At 45.3% G+C, this 20,045-nt stretch overlaps 1 protein-coding gene across 2 annotated transcripts in view; it reads right to left on the bottom strand.

Annotated features, from left to right (window-relative positions):
• Dis3l2 (DIS3 like 3'-5' exoribonuclease 2) overlaps nucleotides 1-20,045 on the bottom strand; it is a 428,102-nt gene that overhangs the window by 18,086 nt on the left and 389,971 nt on the right. For both annotated transcript variants that reach the window (XM_004662245.2, XM_045147855.1), the window contains exon 14: nucleotides 14,111-14,190. In XM_004662245.2, the coding sequence (XP_004662302.1) occupies nucleotides 14,111-14,190 (80 nt within the window). The remainder of the gene's footprint in view (nucleotides 1-14,110; nucleotides 14,191-20,045) is intronic.

Raw genomic sequence — 20,045 nt, 5'->3', positions numbered from 1 at the left:
AGCATGGGAAGGTCAGGTGTCCTTTTTCTATTGGTCACCTATATATTTTCTTGAGACGGAGACTTTCTGATGGCGAAGCCATGGTTTTCATGAGCCCCAATGATTCTCTGGTCTTTGTTCCCCATAGGACTAGGGTTACAGTTGTGTGTGGCCATACCCAGCTGTTTACATGGGTCCTTGAGACTAAACTCAGGAGTTCCAGGTCCTCATTCTTGTGGCAAGAAGCACTTTTACTTGTTGAACCCTCTCCCTAGCTCTCTTGGGCCTTTTTCATCTCACACTTACATAGTACTTGGCACTAGCAGGTGTCTAAGGAAGTTTGTTGAACAAGAAAAGGAACGATGTTTATATCAGGATTACATATTATCTAACTGGTCCTCCAATCTGAAAGGTACATGGGTAGAATTCCCCAGGCCTCCTTCTTGCACTCTGTGGTATTTCCTAGGGGTGGCTTTCTAAGTTTGGCAGTGGAAAAGGCATTACCTGACATGTAATCCAGTTCTGAATATAGGTGCTTTGTAAGGGTTCCTGCAGCTCCCTGGCTACGGACCAGCTCTGTTGGAGCTCTGCCCAGCACTGGCCTGGCTACCATGGTGGATGGCCTGAACCGGAAGAACCTGGATCTCCTTGTGGATGGCAGCCTCATTCCTTAAGAGCCTGGCAGGTAGGAGTAGCTTTCTGGTCTTGTTAAAGTCAGTGGGCACAGGAAGGGAGCCACCAACCACACAGAACCTGGGTAACTTAAGGTAGACTATTTAATTAAGTGCTCCATCTCCTTCCCAGACTATTCTAGTAAGAGTTAGATGAGCTAAGCAGTGAAAAGCTCTTATTTTGGGAGCTGGAACACTATTAAGTATTTCATAAATACTATTAGTATCACAGGTTGACTAGTCCATATATGAAATGCTGAGACCAAGTATTTCAGATTTCAGTGTTTTAGATTTTAGAGTATTTGCATAGACTTTACTGACTGAGCATCTCTAATTCAAAAACATGAAGTCTGAAATGTTTTAAAATCCAAAATTAGAAGCCTGTAAGTTTTTAGATTTTGGATTTTCATATTAGGGATTGTCAACCTGTATTATGAAAACCCTATGCACTAAGTAAAGGTGACAAGAATCTGGTAATGTTGGGAATAGAGGAATGTTAGGTACATCGAATGTGAGGGAAAATCTAAGTCCTACCTGCTCCAGGGTGATGCATGTATGAAGCACCTCCAGTGCTATTTTATTTTTAAATTTTTATTTATTTATTTATTTTGATGTAGGGCTGCACCCTAGCCCAGCTGACCTGGAGCTCACCCTAAAGTCCCAGGCTGGCCTTGAACTCACAAGCAATCCTCCTACCTCTGCTTTCTGAGCACTGGGTTAAAGGTATGTGCCTCCATGCTTGGCTCCAGTACTCTCTATATTGTGCTGACAACTGGGAGTGACTGTCCTTGGTTGGGCACAAGGAGTCTGATTACCTGCTTATCACCGCCTATCAGAACTTTATCAGTGATGTAAACTGGCTCTTTCCTCAGCAGCCTCTGGCTGGGCTCTATGGCCTGTTCCCAGCAGTGGGGGCCAGGATCTTCAGATGACCTCAGCAAAGCCTTTTTCTATGTACTCTCCACTCTCAGCTCACAGCAACATCCCCATTTCATTGCAAATTCACAGACCGTTTTGGGTCATATGGCAAAGGTAAGAAAGAGTCTGCCTCTGAAGTAGTTCTGAGGTAATAAAGGGTCACCACAATGTACAAGTCAAACTGACTGACATCAGTGTTGGAAATAGGCTATGAAAAATGTCCAGGGGAGTGAGAAGTGCCTCTGCTTTATGAGTAGAATGGTGATGAGCAACAGTGGTGGTGGCTTCCTAGAACATTTCCTGCACAAAATAACAGTGACTACCTGACTAGCTACAGTACAGGCTTAGATGAAACCCACTTAGCTCAGAGCTAAGAGCACTTCTACCAGGTTCCAGCAAAGCAGGAGCTTCCTGATAGGATCAGAGGTGGCACTGAACAGTTCAGTAGATTCAGTTTAGATGGCAGGCATCTCACCTGGAATACAACCACATGAGCCTACAGATCTGAAACAAGGCCCTGGGTGGTGTGTGGTAGAGAAATGACAACAGGTCTAACTGAAAGGGTAGAGACAAAGACAGATGGGGTATGGCCTCTGTGAAGTTGAGTAAAACCTCCACTGATCTGTGGGAACACTAACTATAAGGGCAAATGGCTGTGCAGAGAACAAGAGGCTCCTCTAAACACACACACACACACACACACACACACACACACACACACACACACACACACACACCCCTTTAGCTAGACTGAGTAGCATAGGTCTCTAATCTTAGCTTAGGAGGCTAAGGCAGAAGGATCCCAAGTTCAAGAATTCTTGAGCTATATAGTGAGTTCCAGGCTAGTGTGGGCAATTTAGCATAATCCTATCTCAAAAAAAAAAAAAGATAAAAAGGGCTGAGAATGTAGCTCAGTTCAGCACTTGCCTAGTGTGTGTGAGTTTCAATCACTAGTACTATTAAAAACATATTAAACAAGTAACAAGAAAACATTTTTATTTTATTTTATTTTTGTTTTTCAAGGTAGGGCCTCGCTTTAGCTCAGGCTGACCTGTAATTCTCTATGTAGTCTCAGGGTGGCCTCTCGAGCTCACGGTGATCCTCCTACCTCTGCCTCCTGAGTATTGGGATTAAAGGCGTGCACCACCACACCCGGCAGATAAAACATTTTTATATGATATTCTTCAAAAAAAATCCTCCGTTGGGCTGGAGAGATGGCTTAGTGGTTAAGGTATCTGCCTGCAAAGCCAGAGAATCCTGGTTTGATTCTCCAGGACCCACGTAAGCCAGCTGCACAAGGGGGTGCATGCATCTGGAGTTCGTTTGTAGTGGCTAGAGGCCCTGGCACGCCTCCTCTCTCCCTCCCTCTTTCTCTAATAAATAAATAAATAATTTAAAAATCCTCAGTTATCAAAAACAGGACTGTTATGTCTACTAGACACTATTAAAGTACAGTGCATACATATGTTAAAGAAAAAGATTTTGCTGGGCATGGTGGCACACGCCTTTAATCCTAGCACTCGGGAGGCAGAGTTAGGAGGATTTCCCTGAGCTCAAGGCCACCCTGAGATTACATAGTGAATTCCAGGTCAGCCTGGGCTAGAGTGAGATCCTACCTTAAAAACCAAAAATAAAAAATAAAAAAAAAATTGATTCTTGAAAGATAAGTCCTCTTCTAGGTGAAAATGTGGGTCTATAGCATAATTCTATCCATATCATTCTAGATAGTGCATCCTTAACACATCTGTGTAAGGATCACGGCTAGACTACACTATGCTAGATACCCAGGAGAAATGCCCAAAGTGTCCTGTGTGAAGAAGTAGCCACAGCCAGTGCAGACAGGTTCCTTGAGACAGGAACCCTGGCAGGGAGGATGTGGCACCTCCACTCTGAGGCCTGACTCACAGAACTCTGAGCAGTCTTCAGGCCCAGGGTTGCAGAATCCTTATCCCTCAGGCTGAGCTGTATCTGCCCACCCAGCATAGTCCACTCTCACATGTAGTGCTGACCCCCACTGGCCAGCCTATGTCTGTCTCTCCTTCTACCTTAGAGCCTGGCCTGGTGGCATGGGTCGCATGGGGACAGCCTGGAAGTGGTCCCATATCAGTGGAGTGATCCATGTACCCTGGCCAGGCTTGGCTGGCCGCCTTTGCAGAGCTGCTGTCTAAGTGAGCAGTTTCTGTTCAATGAACTCAGTGGGCACAAAGCAAGTCTGCCTGTGAGACCCTTTGACTCAGTGGGCACAGGACGATTCACTGTGTGATCTTCTTCTAGTTGAGTACCTGTGAAGGACCCTCAGAACAGTCAGGATGTCTCATCCTATTAACAACTGAGGCAGCAGTGGAGTGATGTACAGCCATTGATAGCCTTTGTCTGTCATCAAGTGTGGCAATTCCTTCAGGCTCTGGAGACTTCCTGCCCAACCACCAAGAAAAAGCCACAATGCCCCAGAGAGCTGGGGAGTGGCAGTGACGACAGATCAGAAACACTTCCCCACTGAGAGCACAGCCAAAAGTTAAGCAAGCCAACATGTTCTGGTCAACTGCCAGGCAGCTGCAAGGAGGTGATGGCCATGGGCACCTTTCTCCAGGCTCAGTCCCAACCTGCAATCCTGTGGCCTGCTTCCTGTCAGACTAACCTCCCTCATGTTGCAGACCTCTGTGGCCTGGGCCTGGGCCTCCCACTATCCAGTGAGGGAGTTTACAGTAGACGTGTCTGCCACTTTCAGCTGCTGAATGTGCCTAAGGTCTGGCAGGACACAATGGTGCAGAGGGACTGTGGCCCAGGCCCTGCTGGTCATCAATGAAGTGGTCCTGGTCTCGAGTCAGTGACATGCCTGAACATCACATCCTCTTCCAGAATTCCTTGAAATCTTGGAGAGGGACATGTTTCCTTGGGTTTGAAAACTGTTGGCTGAGCTTTGAGCTCATATAGTGGCTAGGCTTCAGGGAACTGTCCCCTAGGGGTATATCAGTGCCTGCACAATTGCCCAGAGAGGCAGAGGAAGTGACGAGGGCCAGGCCAGGAAGCTGAGAGAAAGGTAAGGATATGACAGGTACAGACACAGAGACAACAAAAATGCTGATCCCTGCTCTCCCCCAAGGCATAAGTAAGACCATCTTGCCATATGCAAAAGCAGACAATAGGCTTCAAGTCACAGTGGCTGCTGCAGCCGCAGGGGACTCCCAGAAAGGAAAGAATTGCAGCTCATCCTCCCCAGCAGACTAAGAAAGGGAGCAGTGAAGCTATACAGAGGCAATGTGACCTGAGCAAGGGAGCCATTTGCTTAGTGCCAACCTATGTTAAATCAGCCATGAACATGCCTCTCTTTTAAGGTTTTAGTGAGAGTTTTCTAAGTTTTTAGTTTGGAGGACTCTGGTGTCTAGGAGTTCTGTCTTGGAAAATCTCTTGGGTCATCCTTGAGTAGTTATCTGGGCTGCAAAGGGAGCAGCGTGGGAGTAACTGTGGATATTCTTAGGCCCACGCGATAGCTCTTTCCAGCTCCAGGCCCTGCTAGGTTTGCGTCGTGGTGCTCTGCACTCTTCATTCCTCTGTGTGCACACAGAAAGATTTTGTGTATCAGCCTAGGAATCATCACCATTATACAGGACAACTACGGCTAAAAAGTGAGGTGACTGGAGAACAGCACATGAATCCGTTTAAAATTGCACAAGTCAGGCATGGACAGCTCCAGCTTACGACCCTTGCTGCTTGTTTGTTTCTATGATGATGGACATCAGAGAAAGGAGGGATGAGGCAGATGGATGGCTACAGGAAACTTGAAGGAGAGGATTACCAGGAAAAGGAGCAAAAGCTAAACAACCTATGAAACAGCTTAGCAACTCTCCTCTAGGTACTTACGATGTAAGGGCCCTTCAATGGCCTTGTCGCAAGAAATCCAGGAATAGTGAAAGCCTGCGCTCTGGGATCCCACCAACCAGCTCACCTGCAGTCTCAAGCTTCAACAGCATGTTTGAATGGTATGTTCATTTTGGGTTTCTCCACTACATCTCGTAACAGTACAGAAGGCCCATCCTTAACTCTCCTGGTGGCTTTGCATCAATCTCCCTGATTTACTCCTCATCATAACCCAAGGACTAATATTTAGTGTAAGTTCAGAGGAAGACCCTGACAGTCCCTTCTCCTCCACCTCCTCTTCCTCCCCCCCCCCCCCCGGAGGTAGGGTCTCACTCTAGCCCAGGATGACCTGGAACTCATTCTGTAGTCCTAGGCTGGCCTTGAACTCACAATCATCCTCCTATTTCTGCCTTCATTTTCTTTAAGCAGACATGTCACACAGGGAATGAGTGCCTATAGAACCAAGGACTGGAGGACCAGTCATAAAGCTGCATCCCTGTCGGGTGTGGTGGTGCATGCCTTTAATCCCAGCACTTGGGAGGCAGAGTGTGGTGGTTTGATTCAGGTGTCCCCCATTAACTTAGGTGTTCTGAATGCTGGGTTCCCAGCTGATGGAGATTTGGGCATTAATGCCTCTTGGAGATAGTGTATTGTTGGGGGTGGGCTTATGGGTGTTATAGCCAGTGTCCCCTTGCCAATGTTTGGCACACTTTCCTGTTGCTGTTGGCCAGGGGGTGGTGTCCACCTTCTGCTCATGCCATAATTTTCCCTGCCATCATGGAGCTTCCCCCTCGAGTCTGTAAGCCAAAATATTCCTCTTTTTCCCACAAGCTGCTCTTGACTGGGTGATTTCTACCAGCAATGCAAACCTGACTATAACAGTAAAGTGGTACCAAGGAGTGGGATTGCTGCTAGACACCTGATTGTGTGGCTTTGGCCTTTTGGAGCTGACTTTCAAGAAGAATGTGGAGGGATTTGAAACTTTGGCCTAAGAGACACCTTGCAGTGTTGTTAAGTACAGCTTGATGGACTGTTCTAGTCAGAGTTGAAAGACCTGAATGCAGTAAGAACCATGGACTGTGAGGTTTGGCTTGTGAGGGTGAAAAAGTTTTGCTTGGACTGGGCTAGCAGTTTGTATGGGAAGCTTGCTGTTATGCCCATATCCTGAGAAGTGTATAGGGTTGTGCTGCACAGAAACAGAGTGATATGAGCAGAGGGTTATGGCACCAAAAGACATAGTTAGGCCAAAACTGCTGCCTGTTCAGTTGCAATCGAGAGATTACAACCTTTGAGATTGGGCTAGCTGACCTGCACTGGGGCAACATGAAGAATGTAGACTCTTTTGAAGGGGTCTGAGTGCTCAAGAAGTGTCCTGTTCCTAGTCGGCTTTATTCCCCTGTGGTTTAACAAATTAGCACACTACCTGGTATTGTGGAATATGAGAAATGCAGGAAAGAGAGTGTCATTGAGTTTGCAACACGGTCTTGTGTTTTGGAAATGGCCTTGGGCTGTGTGAAGCAGGTTTGCTGGATGCCTTCATGGAGACCCCCTGAAGCCAGAAGGATGAACCATGGGTTGCAGTACAGGCCAGGTGGAGATTCAGGGACCATTCAGGGCTGCCAAGGAGAGCTGCTGGCCCCGGGATGAAATTTTCCAGGACTGTGAGTAGCCTAGCTGGAGGGGCGCAATTGGAATACCAGAGACTTGTTGCTAGTTAGAATTATCGGATTTGTAGATTTGTCTCTGACTAGAGCTATTGGGCTTGGAGCTACAGAGTCTGATGTGTGCCCTGGTTGTTTTAAATCTTGTATTGGTTGAATATGTCTTTGCTATGTCCAATGTCGTCTTTTGCAGTGTGAACGTTTGTTCTGTGTCATTGTAGGTTTTGGGGGGATTTTTTGGTATTATGGCTCAGTTAAAAGACCTTGGATTATGGGGATGTTTGAACATCATTGGGATTGATAAAAACTATGGGGACATTTTTTAAATTTTTTTGTTTATTTTTATGTATTTATTTGATAACTGCAGAGAGGGGGGGGGAGAGAATGGGCGCACCAGGGCCTCCAGCCACTGCAAACGAACTCCAGACGTGTGCGCCCCCTTGTGCATCTGGCTAATGTGGGTCCTGGGGAATCAAGCCTCGAACTGGCATCCTTAGGCTTCACAGGCAAGCACTTAACCACTAAGCCATCTCTCCAGCCCCTATGGGGACTTTTAAGTTGGACTGAATGCATTGGATTTTACATCATGTATGGATATTGGTTTATGGGGGCCAGGGGTGAAATGTGGTGGTTTGATTCAGGTGTCCCCCATAAATTTAGGTGTTCTGAATGCTAGATTCCTAGCTGATGGAGACTTGGGAATTAATGCCTCCAGGAGCAGTGTATTGTTGGGGGCAGGCTTATGAGTATTATAGCCAGTTTCCCCATGCTAGCATTTGGCACACTCTCCTGTTGCTGTTGCCCACTTTATGTTGGCCAGGGGGCAATGTCCACCCTCTGCTCATGCCATCATTGAGCTTCCCCCTCAAGCCTGTAAGCCAAAATAAACCTCTTTTTTTCCCACAAGCTGCTCTTGGTTGGGCGATTTCTACCAGCAATGAGAACCTGACTGCAACACAGTGGTGGGAGGATCACCATAAGTTCAAGGCCACTTTGAGACCACTGAGTGAATCCCAGGTCAGCCTGGGCTAGAGCAAGACCCTACCTTGAAAAGCTAATATATATATAGTTGTGTCCCTAAGAGTCATTTCTAAAGCTTGAGAGATGGTTCAGTGGCTAGTGGCACTTGCTTATAAAGTCAGATGCACAAAGTGGCACATGTGTCTAGAGTTCATTTGCAGTGTCAGTAGGCCCTGGGGTGCCCATATTCTCTCTTTCTCTCTCAAATGAATAAATAAATAAATATATATATATTTTTTTTTAGGGCTGGAGAGATGGCTTAGTGGTTAAGATGCTTGCTTGCAATGTCTAAGGACCTAGGTTCAATTCCCCAGTACCTATATGAAGCTGGAATATAAACCACAAAATGGCTCATGCATCTGGAGTTTATGTGCAATGGCTAGAGGCCTTGGCACACTTACTTTCTCTTCTGTCTCTGCATGCAAATAAGTAAGTTAAAAATTATTATTTAATTTATTTATTTGCAAGGGGGGAGAATGAGAGAGAGAGGAAAAGGAAGAGAGGATAAGTGCACCACTTTGTGCTGCTGGCTTTGCATGGGCACTGGGGAATTGAACCTGAGTCCTTAGGCATTGCAGGTAGCTGCCTTAACTGCTGAGACATCTTTCCAGCCCCTAAAAAAATTATTTTTAAAAGACTCATTTCCAGAAAAACACCAAAGAAGCAGCTTACTGAGGGCTCCATCTGTGATAATAACAAATCGGGGGAACCTGGTATCCTCTTCTAGAATCACAGCACCTTAGTCACAGTCTTACAAAAAGGTGACAATGGAATTGAAGCTGTAGGGACCCCCTGGCTGGCTGAAGACCAGAAACTAAAATGCTGGTGGGGGTTGGAGAAGATGGCTTAGTGGTTAAGGCGTTTGCCTGCAAAGCCAAAGGACCCTGGTTTGATTTCCCAGGATCCATGTAAGCCAAGGAGGCGCATGCCTCTGGAGTTCGTTTGCAATGGCTGGAGGCCCTGGCACACTCATTCTCTTTCTCTTTCACTCTCTCTCTCTCACATAAATAAATAAATTTTAAAAAAATGCTGGTGGTCAACTGTTAGTTTCTACTCTTCCTCCTCAAGAATGCAGGCACCTCAGTCTTTGCCTCTCTTCTCTAGAGATTTAGTCCTACTCTTAAGTCGATATGTGTGATATGTACAGTCAACAAAGGACTTGTCCAGAAGACAGGAAAGCCAGATGTGGTGACACACACCTTTTGTCCCAGCCATAGAGTGAGTTCAAGGTCTGCCTGGGCTAGAGTGAGACCCTGCTACAAAATAGACAGCAGCATACACAAAGAATAAAACTAGAATTCCTAGAAGAAAAAGAGGCAAGAAAGTTGAAAAGGCACTTAACCAAGTTACTGACTGCTCTAACACGGTGGTGCAATTATGTATATACTAAAAAAGGAATATATGCATAGGTGAACTTGAAAACATGTCTAAGTAGAATTATTTATAACATCACATTGGAAATAATCCAAACATTGATCCGATTAATGTAAATTAAACAAATCAGGATGCATTTCTACTTCTTTATTATTTTGAGACAAGGTCTCATGTAGCTCAGGCTGGTCTCAAACTTACTATTAGTCTCCTACTGCATGCATACGCCACAACACCCATCTCTTTCACACTTTCTCAGACTGTTTTCTCAGTGCTAGGGATTCAATCGAGGGCCTGTGTATACCAGGCAAGCATTCTACCACTGTTTCTTAGGCATGGCATGGCCTTTGGCAGGACAGCTCTCAGATCTAAAGTGAAAGCATTCATGCTCTTTCTTTTCTTCCACAGGGAAAAACAAATTGAATGAAACACTGCATTTTGGCACCCAAGCTATCCTGGTTGCTGCTGCCCACAGTAAGGTGATGGCAGAACTGGCAGAAAGAGCCATGATAACCTCTCCATATGGACAGTGGGGAGACACCACTCTGGAGCCTGAGCCCAGTCATGGAAATGGGCACCAAGCCAATGCCAAACCCGACCTGCTGTGATGGGTCACAGGAGATCACACCTGCACTGCCAGTGGCTGACTCCAACATGCATGTGCCAACTGCAGCTGCTCCCATGAGGTCACTTCTGGCACTTCTCTGGCTGCCCTGCCTCCAGCTCCCCAAGCCCATCCTCTTCTTCCATCTAAGCTCCCCTTTCTCCTGACTCTGGGCTTCACAAGGAACAAGAAAAGCATTCTTTATTCTGACCTGAGGTGTCTGTGGGAGGCCTGGAGGTGCCCACCCTCTACCACGAGTGGCTCTTAGGCAACATTACTCTTAGCCTGGGGAACTGGCAGCAGCTCCAAGCTCAGACAAAAAGTGCTATTTCCAATGTGCTGGGAAGTGTTGGTGCTGGTTTGAAGCTGTCTAGGGCTGCTGGAAATAGTCTATCTGCTTATTCAGGGGTAGGAAGGGCAAAAAAACCTAACAGAGCGAGAAATGAATTAAGACTTGATCCAAAGCTTCCTGCTCTCTTCCAGAAGTGTGGCAGACAGGGAATGGAGTCACTAGAATCTTTTGCTGTAGTGTAGGGGTAGCTGCTCACTTTGCTGCTGCATCTACCCTGGAACCCCTCTTTCTGCTGCTATGCCACAGAGGTCTGCCCCTGGACAGGGGTCCAGCAGCCACGGCACGTATGTGGGGTCCAGGTGCAAGCTAGGTCCTGCAAGAAGAAAGGCTCCTCCAGAGGGCAATTCTATCTAATGTTGACCTCCAAACTTCTCAGAGATGGCTCAAGTGGCTCAAAATGGGTATAGCCTGAGACTCCACAGCCAGCCCTTCCTTTCACAGGGTCAGGTTTGTGTGAAGGACCAAGGCTCTCCTGCCTCTGCCTGCCTGCTTTTCTCTTGCCCTTCACAGGTGGCAGAGCTGACTTGGTTTGGGTCTCCTCCTTTTGATGGATGTGAACTCACCCAGTTGGGACTAGACTGATTCTGAGAAATAGGCAGAAAGATAGAGTCAAGGAGCTGTGTATGGTGGTATACGCCCATAATCCCAGCACTCAGGAGCCTGAGGCAGAAGGATCACAAGTTGGTAGATCAGCCTGGACTACATAATAAAACTCTTTAAAAAAATGAAGTCAGCAACTCAGAGCAAAACTGCATGTTCTTGATGATGTGTGGGTCTAGCTTGTAATATGTATGCATATGTACATATTAAGGGGGCAAATGTGAGTAAAACCTATAAAGATTAGAAGCAGAAAAAATAAATGGTGTCAGGAGAGTAACTCACTACCTGGTGTCGGACAAAGGGGCCACTAAGTGGTGTGGGGCTGGATAAATCCTGTGGGACAAAGGAGTGACCTGGGAAGATGGCTTTGGGTCAACAGATATCTCTGGGAGGCATAGTGTACACAGAGCTGTGGCGCTGGCTGGTGGCTCTGCAGAGGGCTGCACTGAGGACCCTGGCAAGCGGTTGAAGGTCAAATGTGAAAGCCAGAGGCTTCTGCGGTCTTCCCTTTCTTAGACTGACTAGTACTGCCTCACATAGGAAGATGTGCCAAGTTCTTCCCTAAGGGCATCTCTGAGCTTTCACGCCCATGTTGAGGTTTAATGTTAGTACAGGTCCACTAGGATGTTCTGGGTCTCCCAGGGACAAAAGGGATTGCATACTAAATGAGGAAAATGGCTTCAAGATTTGAGGGGTTTCATAGAAGGGCCAGGAAACAAGACTAGAGAAGCAAGAATTGGTTCATTGATTTGGGGCCGTTTTCTTCAGGTGCAGAATTTATTATCTTGGCAAATATGCCAGAGATGGCAAACTTGCTGCTGGCTCTGAGAAACCTAAGAAAGTGATGGGTAAGGGTCCTGAATTGCCCTGGCAGGTGGCAGAGGAAGGAGTGGAGAAAGAGGGAGGAGGTATACCAGTGTGCATCATTAGCCTCTTTTCTGAGCGCTACGCTGCTAGCTGTAGCCATGACTCCCAGACACAGCTGTTGACACTTGGAAAATATAAGGAGCTGGCTGCTCTGATAGGATAGTGGGAAAAACCAGCCAGCCACACAAAAGGATGCTGTGGGTATCTTGCATGCAAGGCTGGTGACCGATGTCAGCATGACTTCCCTGCATGGACCAGTTTCTCAGAGGATAGAGAATGGCCCACAAGAGGGAGTAAGAGACCCGAAGGCAAGCAAGAGAGTGCCAGAGAGAGGCACCCTGAGGCAATTGATGGCCATGCCTTTGTAGATCGTGGTTCCTACATGATTTCCTCCATGGACACTTACTTTGTCCAGTCTTTGAGGCCAAAACTTATCCATATTTATAACCCCTAAGTTTTCCTTTTTGTTGTTTTTTGAAAGCTTCTTTATTGACAACTTTCATAAATATAGATAATACACCACAATCATAATCCCCTCATACCACCCTCCCTTTTCTATCCTGTAAATCCCCCCTCCATCTTATCTTTCCAACTATTCTCTCTTCTATTTTGATGTCATCACTTTCCCCTTCCTGTGATAGATATCTCATTTAGTGCTAAACACTCCACTGTCACTTCTCAGCACTTTGGCACAACCCCTAAATTTTCTTCTTGCTGATATTCTGCTGGGAGCTCAGGATGGACCAGGATGTAGACCTTGGATATTTTATTTCTCATATTCAAAGTCAACCTAAGTTGTCATCATTATTGGACATTGGCGCCTCTAAGACATGAACTTGAAGGAAAGGAGAAGGGCACCCTATTCCCAATGAACAAAAACTGCAACTACCTTTCCAAAGAGCACAGCCAGGCCAAAAGCAGAGCTTGAAACACTGTAGGTTTAAAGGTTACTGTCTGCTGCCATAGGCTGCATGCCAGTGCTGCTATTCACAGACAACCAGTAGAAAGCAAGGCAGGGAGACCATTTGGCACTACAGAAGGGAGGCAGAGTAGCATGCCACATCATTTGTGGATTGTTTCTCTTACTTTCCAACAAGTGTGCCTGGCCACCCAGTGACCTGCTCTGTTGTCTCCTCTAGTCCCTAGGCCTGAAAGAAGCCCTGCCCTAATTCTCTGCTGAAGTGAGCATCATGAGAAGCCAAGAAGGCTAGAAGCACTGGAACTGTGTTCCAGAAAGTATCATCCCAGAGGGAAAAATGGCAGTTTTCTTGGATGTTGATCAACTTTCCCTGCCGTTCATGTGGTGGGAACAACAGCAATTCCAGCACCTCTAAAGATAAATGATAGTCACAAGGGTACTCAGTAACCTACCTTCTCCTTGTGACGAGGCAAGAGTTCTTAAGGAAGACAAGGAGGTAAAGATGGCTCTGTTGGCGGGTGTCTACTGTTTGGATATGTACACAATGACACTGGTGAACATGGTCCTCACATCTAGTCTGGGAATGCTCTGGTTGTTGAAGTGAGTTTCCCAGAGGGGTGACAAGTCTGTCTCTTCTACCCCCTCTCTTCTCAGGATAAACATGCTAACACTGATTGCCACTCAGAGGTACGTGAGTTAGCTAAAGTGAGTTAGCTGAGTTCCCTAGGTCTCAGCTTGTACAGTGCAGCAGTAATGAAAGAGAATTTTCCAGACTGCAATAAGGATTAAGTGGGAATAGCACATGGGCATCTCCAGGTGCCCTGTGTGAGATGCTGTTATCATCATCACTAGGGTACATTCCCTGTTCTCATTCACCACCTCTATCCTTGTATTTACTAACAACACAGGAGGCAGGTAGTCTGTGAGGAAGAAAAAGGGTGCTTGAAAATTCTGTCATAGGCCACCTAATAGGGCCACCAATTCCAAGTGCAGTGATTACAGAACAACAAAGCAGGTCAAAGTCACACCTGAGTCAAATGATCAAGCACATGATTAGTGACAGGTAGGTTAGGAGGGTAGGATGGTGGAGTCTGTAGGGACACGTTTCAAATACATGTCTCACATATTACCATCTCTGCTATGTAAGTTCTTTAAGTCCTATATTCAGGGACAAAAAGACTTGGTGGGGGCAATATATTTTGTGTCAACCCCTTCCCAAGAGCTCATGTTAGAAAGCCTACTATTGCTGTACAGCACGGTGAGATAAGGAGCTCTGATTGGGCCACTTACTTGTTGCTGTCTCGGTACTCATAGATATGACATCCTTGAGGTAATCCAGTCTCATGGTCCAGAGTGAAAGCAAGCTTCAGCTGAACAAAAGAGAAGAGAGAAACAAGTTTGTATGAAGCAGTCAATTCTACTCATTTCAACATCTGCAATGCAATGGAGAAATAAGCAAAATCAACTCCTTGCAGGGGATGCATGGTAGAAAACTTGGGCCTCCTACTCTGGGAAGATCCCATACCTCACAGGAACACTGTGTCAACAGACTATCACCAGAACACCTTTGAACATCCAGCATGTGACCAATATTCATGCCACCCCTGAGCTAGCAGAAGGGCAGGAGTGTACCACAGCAGTGAGGTGCCACCTTCATGGAACCTGTAGGTATATGCAGAACTTCGAATTGAAGATGATTCTCTGAACTTTTTTTTTTTTTTTTTTTTTTTTGAGGTAGGGTTTCATTCTAGCCCAGGCCAACCTGGAATTCACTCTGTAGTCTTAGGTGGGCCTTGAACTCATGGCAATCCTTCTACCTCTACCTCTTGAGTGCTGGGATTAAAGCCATGTGCCACCATGTCTGGGTATCTCTGAACTTAAAAAAATTATATATATATTTTTAAGTAGAGAGAGATAGAAGAGAGACAGAATGGGTGCACCAGGGCCTCTAGCCACTACAAAGGAACTCCAGATGCATGTGCCACTTTGTACATCTGGCTTTACATGGGTACTGGGAAACTGAACTCAGGTCATTAGGCTTTGTTGGCAAGCACCTTAACTGCTGAGCCATCTCTCCAGCCTTGAACTTTTTGTTGTTATTTTTCGAGGTAAGATTTGACACTAACCTAAACTGACCTAAAACTCTCTGTTGTCCCAGGGTGGCCTCAAACTCATGGTGATCCTCTTACTTCTGCCTCCTGAGTGCTGGGATTAAAGGCATGCGCCACCACATCTGGGCTTCTCTGAATGCTTGTGAGAAGACAAAACTCCCATGTTTCAGGAAAGCTAAGGCGCTGGCCTAGACTAAGACTGGAGCTTTAGGAGAGTATACCTAGACTGCTGGTGGAGGAACAAGGCTATCTTGAGGAGAGGGCACATCATGCACACAGATCCTGGGGCAGGAGTGGCAGTGACTAAAGGATGATTGGTGAAACTGGACCCAGTAGATACAAGGGATACAAGGAGTGGTGGCATTGGGAAGGAAGGCAATCTTCTTTGCTACACTGGAATGTCTCTCTCACTCTCTTAAAAAAAAAAAAAAAAGGAAAAGAGAAAGAGAGAGAGAAAATGGGTGTGTTAGGGCCTATAGCCATTGCCAAATGAACTCCAGATGCATGTGCCACCTTGTGCATCTGGCTTTGTGTGGGTACTAGGCAATCGAACTTGGGTCCTTAGTCTTTGCAAACAAATGCCTTAAACACTAAGCCATCTTTCTAGCCCCCATTCTCTTTCTGTCTCTTTCTCTCTCTCATAAATAAAATAAATAAATAAAAAAGTTTTGGGGGGCAAGCTCAACAGACTTTTTTTTTTTTTAATGCAAGAGAGATTGAGACTTGGCATGCCAGGGCCTCCAGCCACTGCAATAAAACCCGAGACATGTGCACCATCTTGTGTGCATGTGCAGCCTTGCAGGCATGCATCACCTTGTGTGTCTGGCTTATGTGGATCTAGAGAGTTGAACATGGGTCCTTGAGAGAGAAAGGCAAGTGCCTTAATGGCTAAGACATCTCTCTAGTCCTAAATATATATATGTATGTATTTTAAAATAATCATGGCCAGGCATGGTGGTGCACGCCTTTAATACCAGCACTTGGGAGGCAGAGGTCGGATGATTGCTGTGAGTTCAAGGTCAACCTGGAACTACAGAGTGAGTTCTAGATCAGCCTGGGCTAGAATGGATTTAAAAAAACAAAACTAAACTAAACTAAAAAATAAAAAATAATCAGGAAAATTTTAACTACATTGAACTGCACATTAGGAGGGTATATTATTATGATTACATTTCTACAGGGCCATTAACATAGATAATGATCTGTATCATTAGATGTTGGGCAATCTAATCTTTCTCTTCTCCAGAGAGAAACAGGCTCTCAGGAATGGTTGTCTTCTTACTGAGCCAGATGAACTTTCAAAATCAGAGACAACCCTTCTTTATTATCACAGAGCAGGAACTTGATTTGTGTCAAAGGAATGCTATCCCTACACAGAACTTCTTGGCCGTTTCATGTCTCTATTTCAGTTAAATAAAAATACTTTAGCCACTGTGGAAATTAGTATGGAGATTCCTAAAAAAAAAAAAAAAAAAGACAACTAATTAAAGTAAAAACAGGGAAGTAGGTACTGGGGAGGCAGCTCCGTTGGTAAGGTGCCTCCTGCACAAGCTTGAAGACCTGAGTTTAGATCTCTAGCCCCCATTTCTCTCTTCCCCTCTCTCTCATACTTAAATAAAATTAATAAAGGAAAAATAGGGCTGCAGAGAGGGCTTAGTGGTTAAGGCATCTGCCTATGAAGCTTAAGGACCCAGGTTCAATCTCCAGGTCCCACGTAAACCAGATGCACATGGTGGTACCCACGTCTGGAGTTTGTTTGCAATGACTAGAGGCCCTGGTGCATCCATATTCTCTCCTCTAATAAAATAAATAAAAAATACATCTTTTTTTAAAAAAGGAAAAATACCAATAATAAATTAATTATAATTAGATCCTTTTCTCCTTACTTCTGACTTTGTAGCTGAGGCAGACCTATATTTATTTTGTCCATTTCAGAAGTTTATATTGCTTAGAAATTCTCTTATCTTTTTTGCTTCAATGTTTAAGTTAAGTTTAGAAAAATATTCAGAAATAGAGGTAAAAGGTTTTATTACAAATCCAGCAGAGGCAGTGGTTAGTCAGCCCCACTGCAGTCCCATGTGGGATTGGCACAATAAAGAACCCTTGCTGACCTTGGGGCTGGCTAGATGAAGCAAACCATGACAACTGTGCCACATGGAGGCTTGGGAGGAAGGATGTCACAGCAGCAGTCACCAGGGGGAGGCTCTGAGTGATTCTCTACTCTGTATTTTCTAGATGTTTCCTAAGTTCATGCTACTTTGAACCTGGATAAGGACTAGTATGTTTCCACCCGTGTTCTGAACTGCACATTCTCCTAGATTTCCCGGGTCTTTGGAGCCCTGTTTTCAGAAGAGTTGATCATTGCTAAGTGTCTCTGCCTGTCCTATGGTCACGATACCAACAGCAGCAGCATTCAGTGTCTTAACCTGTACCCAAGTGCTTTTACCCCTTTCATATCATAAAAAGGACATGTGCTGGTCAGGGACTCAAGGCATGTGATGTGCTGGGACCCCATGGAGTAAGAAAAGAGAAAGCACAACAGGTGTCAGAGCAGAAAATATCCCATTGTGGTGTCAGAAAGAGAGGAGCTTAGGTGTGAATACGCCTGCAGAAAGGAGGGCCTCATGGCCAGGTGTGGTGGTACACACCTTTAATCTCAGTACTCGGGAGGTAGAGGTGAGTCTGCGGACACCCTGAGACTACATAGTGAATTCCAGGTCATCCTGGGCTAGAGTGAGACCTTACCTCAGAAAAAAAAAAAAAAAAAAAAAGAAAAAAAAAAAAAGAAAGGAGGGCTTCAAGCCAGGCCATCATGGAGGACTGAGATGAGGCCTGGGTCCTCAGGCAAGGCTATGCGGTTGGGAGTTTGGGAGACAGCTCTGAGACAAGCCAGGAAAGACTCAGAAAATGCACACATCAAACCATATGACAGACACACCCAGAATCTGGCCCTAGCCCTCCATACTCCTAAAGCTAAGAAAGGAGGGATGAGCTAGGCACTATGGCCTTCAATCATGAAGTACTGTGAGAAATGTAGTCTTTGGGAGTCCCAAAGTCAAAGCTACAGACACAGTGATTTAACAATAAGGCCTGTTGAAGGGTAGTGGTAGGGAAGGGGGCAGAAGGGCTCTTACAGTTACCAAATGGAGAACTCACATTTACCCAATGCCTACCAAGTCAAGGCTTTCCTTAATCCTTATACAACCCCTTGAATTAGGCATTACTATTGTCTTCTTACAAGTGAGAAACTTGGGGCTGAAAAAGAGTAAGTAATTTAGCTTGGTATCATCATAAATGTTTATAGTCCTAGCCGTCAGAACGTTGGGGGCAGGAGGATCACAAGTTCAAGATTAGCCTTAATTACACAGTCAGATCTTGTCACAAAATAAAACAAAGATTAAGTAGTTTGTCCAAAAGAGTTTTGATGTAGATCCATGCTCTTTGTCCATAGCCAGCTCACACACCTTGGTGCTGGTCTGGATATGATGGAGGATAGGAAGAGGAAGGCAAAATAATGTTGCTACCTGTGCTGACAATCAGAGATGATGGATGGCTTAGGAGAAGAGTTCAGGTCTAAAACTTGGAATTGCTGATTTTTGTTTTTGTTTTTATTTTTCTTTTAGACAGGCTAGCCTCAAATTTTCTATATAGCCAAGTGTGACCTTGACCTCACATATCTAGTCTCCAAGTGTTGAGACTGTAAGTGTATGCTACCACATCTACGGTTTATCTGGGTCAAACCCAGTGCTGTGTGCATGCTAAGCCAGCACTCTAAGTACTAAGCTACATACCCAATTCCAGATTGTTCTTTTGAGTTGTTTTTTTTTTTTTACTTTATTTATTTGAGAGAAAGAGGGAAAGAAAGAATGGGTGTGCCAGGGCCTCCAGCCACTGTAAACCAACTCCAGATGCATGCGTCCCCTTGTGTATCTGGCTTATGTGGGTCCTGGGGAATTGAACTGAGGTTCTTTGGCTTTGCAGGCAAACACCTTAACCACTAAGCCATCATTCCAGCCCCCCCCCCCTTTTTAAACTTAAAGAGGGGATGGCCAAAAGACTGCTGTATAGGCAGTCCTGAGGTTTCTAGGCCAGGCTGTTGTCTGGAGTTACAAATGTGGGATGTTTCATCTGGTAGAATAGTAATTTACTGCACTGGATGAGACTGTCCGGAAGGTGTGTGGAATGGAGAGGCCTAGGTGGCATCCTGAAAAGCATTTATATGGGACAGTTAGGAGCAGAGACTGAGAAGGGGCCCTGACCTATGTTATTTCAGAAGCCAACGGGATGCAAAATGAGTGAAATGGAGTGGGAGAGCACAACAGCATATGGGACTGAAGTAAGTATATCTGAATATAACAGTTTTCTAAATAGAACGAGGCTCTATGGGAGAAGAAGGGAGATATAAAGGAGACAGAGGTAAAGAGCAGAGGACTCTGAGACCACCAGGTCCAATGCAGCATGGAAGATCCCTTCTCTACTGAAGGATGGGCAGAGGTGCAGACATATCTGAAGACTAGGCAGGAAGATATGGAACATTCTAGTATGGTTGCTGTTTTTCACCAAGAACTAGGAGGTCAAATTATCTGCAAGGAATGGCGAATTTGATGAGAGGAGAAGCAGTAAGAGGATGGGGATAAAGGTTTGAAACCTGCTTCTTTGGAAAATAGGAAAAACAGTAGGACAGGGAAGAACCCAAGGATTGCCAGGGAGCATTAAGGGCCCACCTGGAGCATGCAATAGCTGAAGTTACCACAGCAATCCTCTGCCTATTTGTTTGTTTGTTTGTTTTTTCTAGCAATCCAAACACTGGCATAATGAAAACCAAATTAGTTCAAAGGTGGATATTTGCCAGGAAGGTTTTAAGCAAGTTTGAAGCAATATGATATGGCAACAGATGGACACGGATTGATCAGGGACCCTAAAGGCCAAAAGGAAGAAAATAAAAATGCAAGAGCCAACTAAAAGAAAGCAGAGGGTCTGGGGGACTGATATGTCTTAAAATAATATTAGGCATCTATCCTGTGTATCTTTCATGTGTGACCTCACTAAATCCTCATAGTAGCCTTGTATGGTTAGTTCCTATCCCTATGTTTAGTACTTGTTTTTATTTATTA

This window comes from Jaculus jaculus, chromosome 4 (genome assembly GCF_020740685.1).
Source record: "Jaculus jaculus isolate mJacJac1 chromosome 4, mJacJac1.mat.Y.cur, whole genome shotgun sequence".
NCBI lineage: Eukaryota > Metazoa > Chordata > Mammalia > Rodentia > Dipodidae > Jaculus > Jaculus jaculus.
Note: the sequence above shows the minus strand (reverse complement) of the source record. Positions and strands in the feature narration are given on the sequence as shown.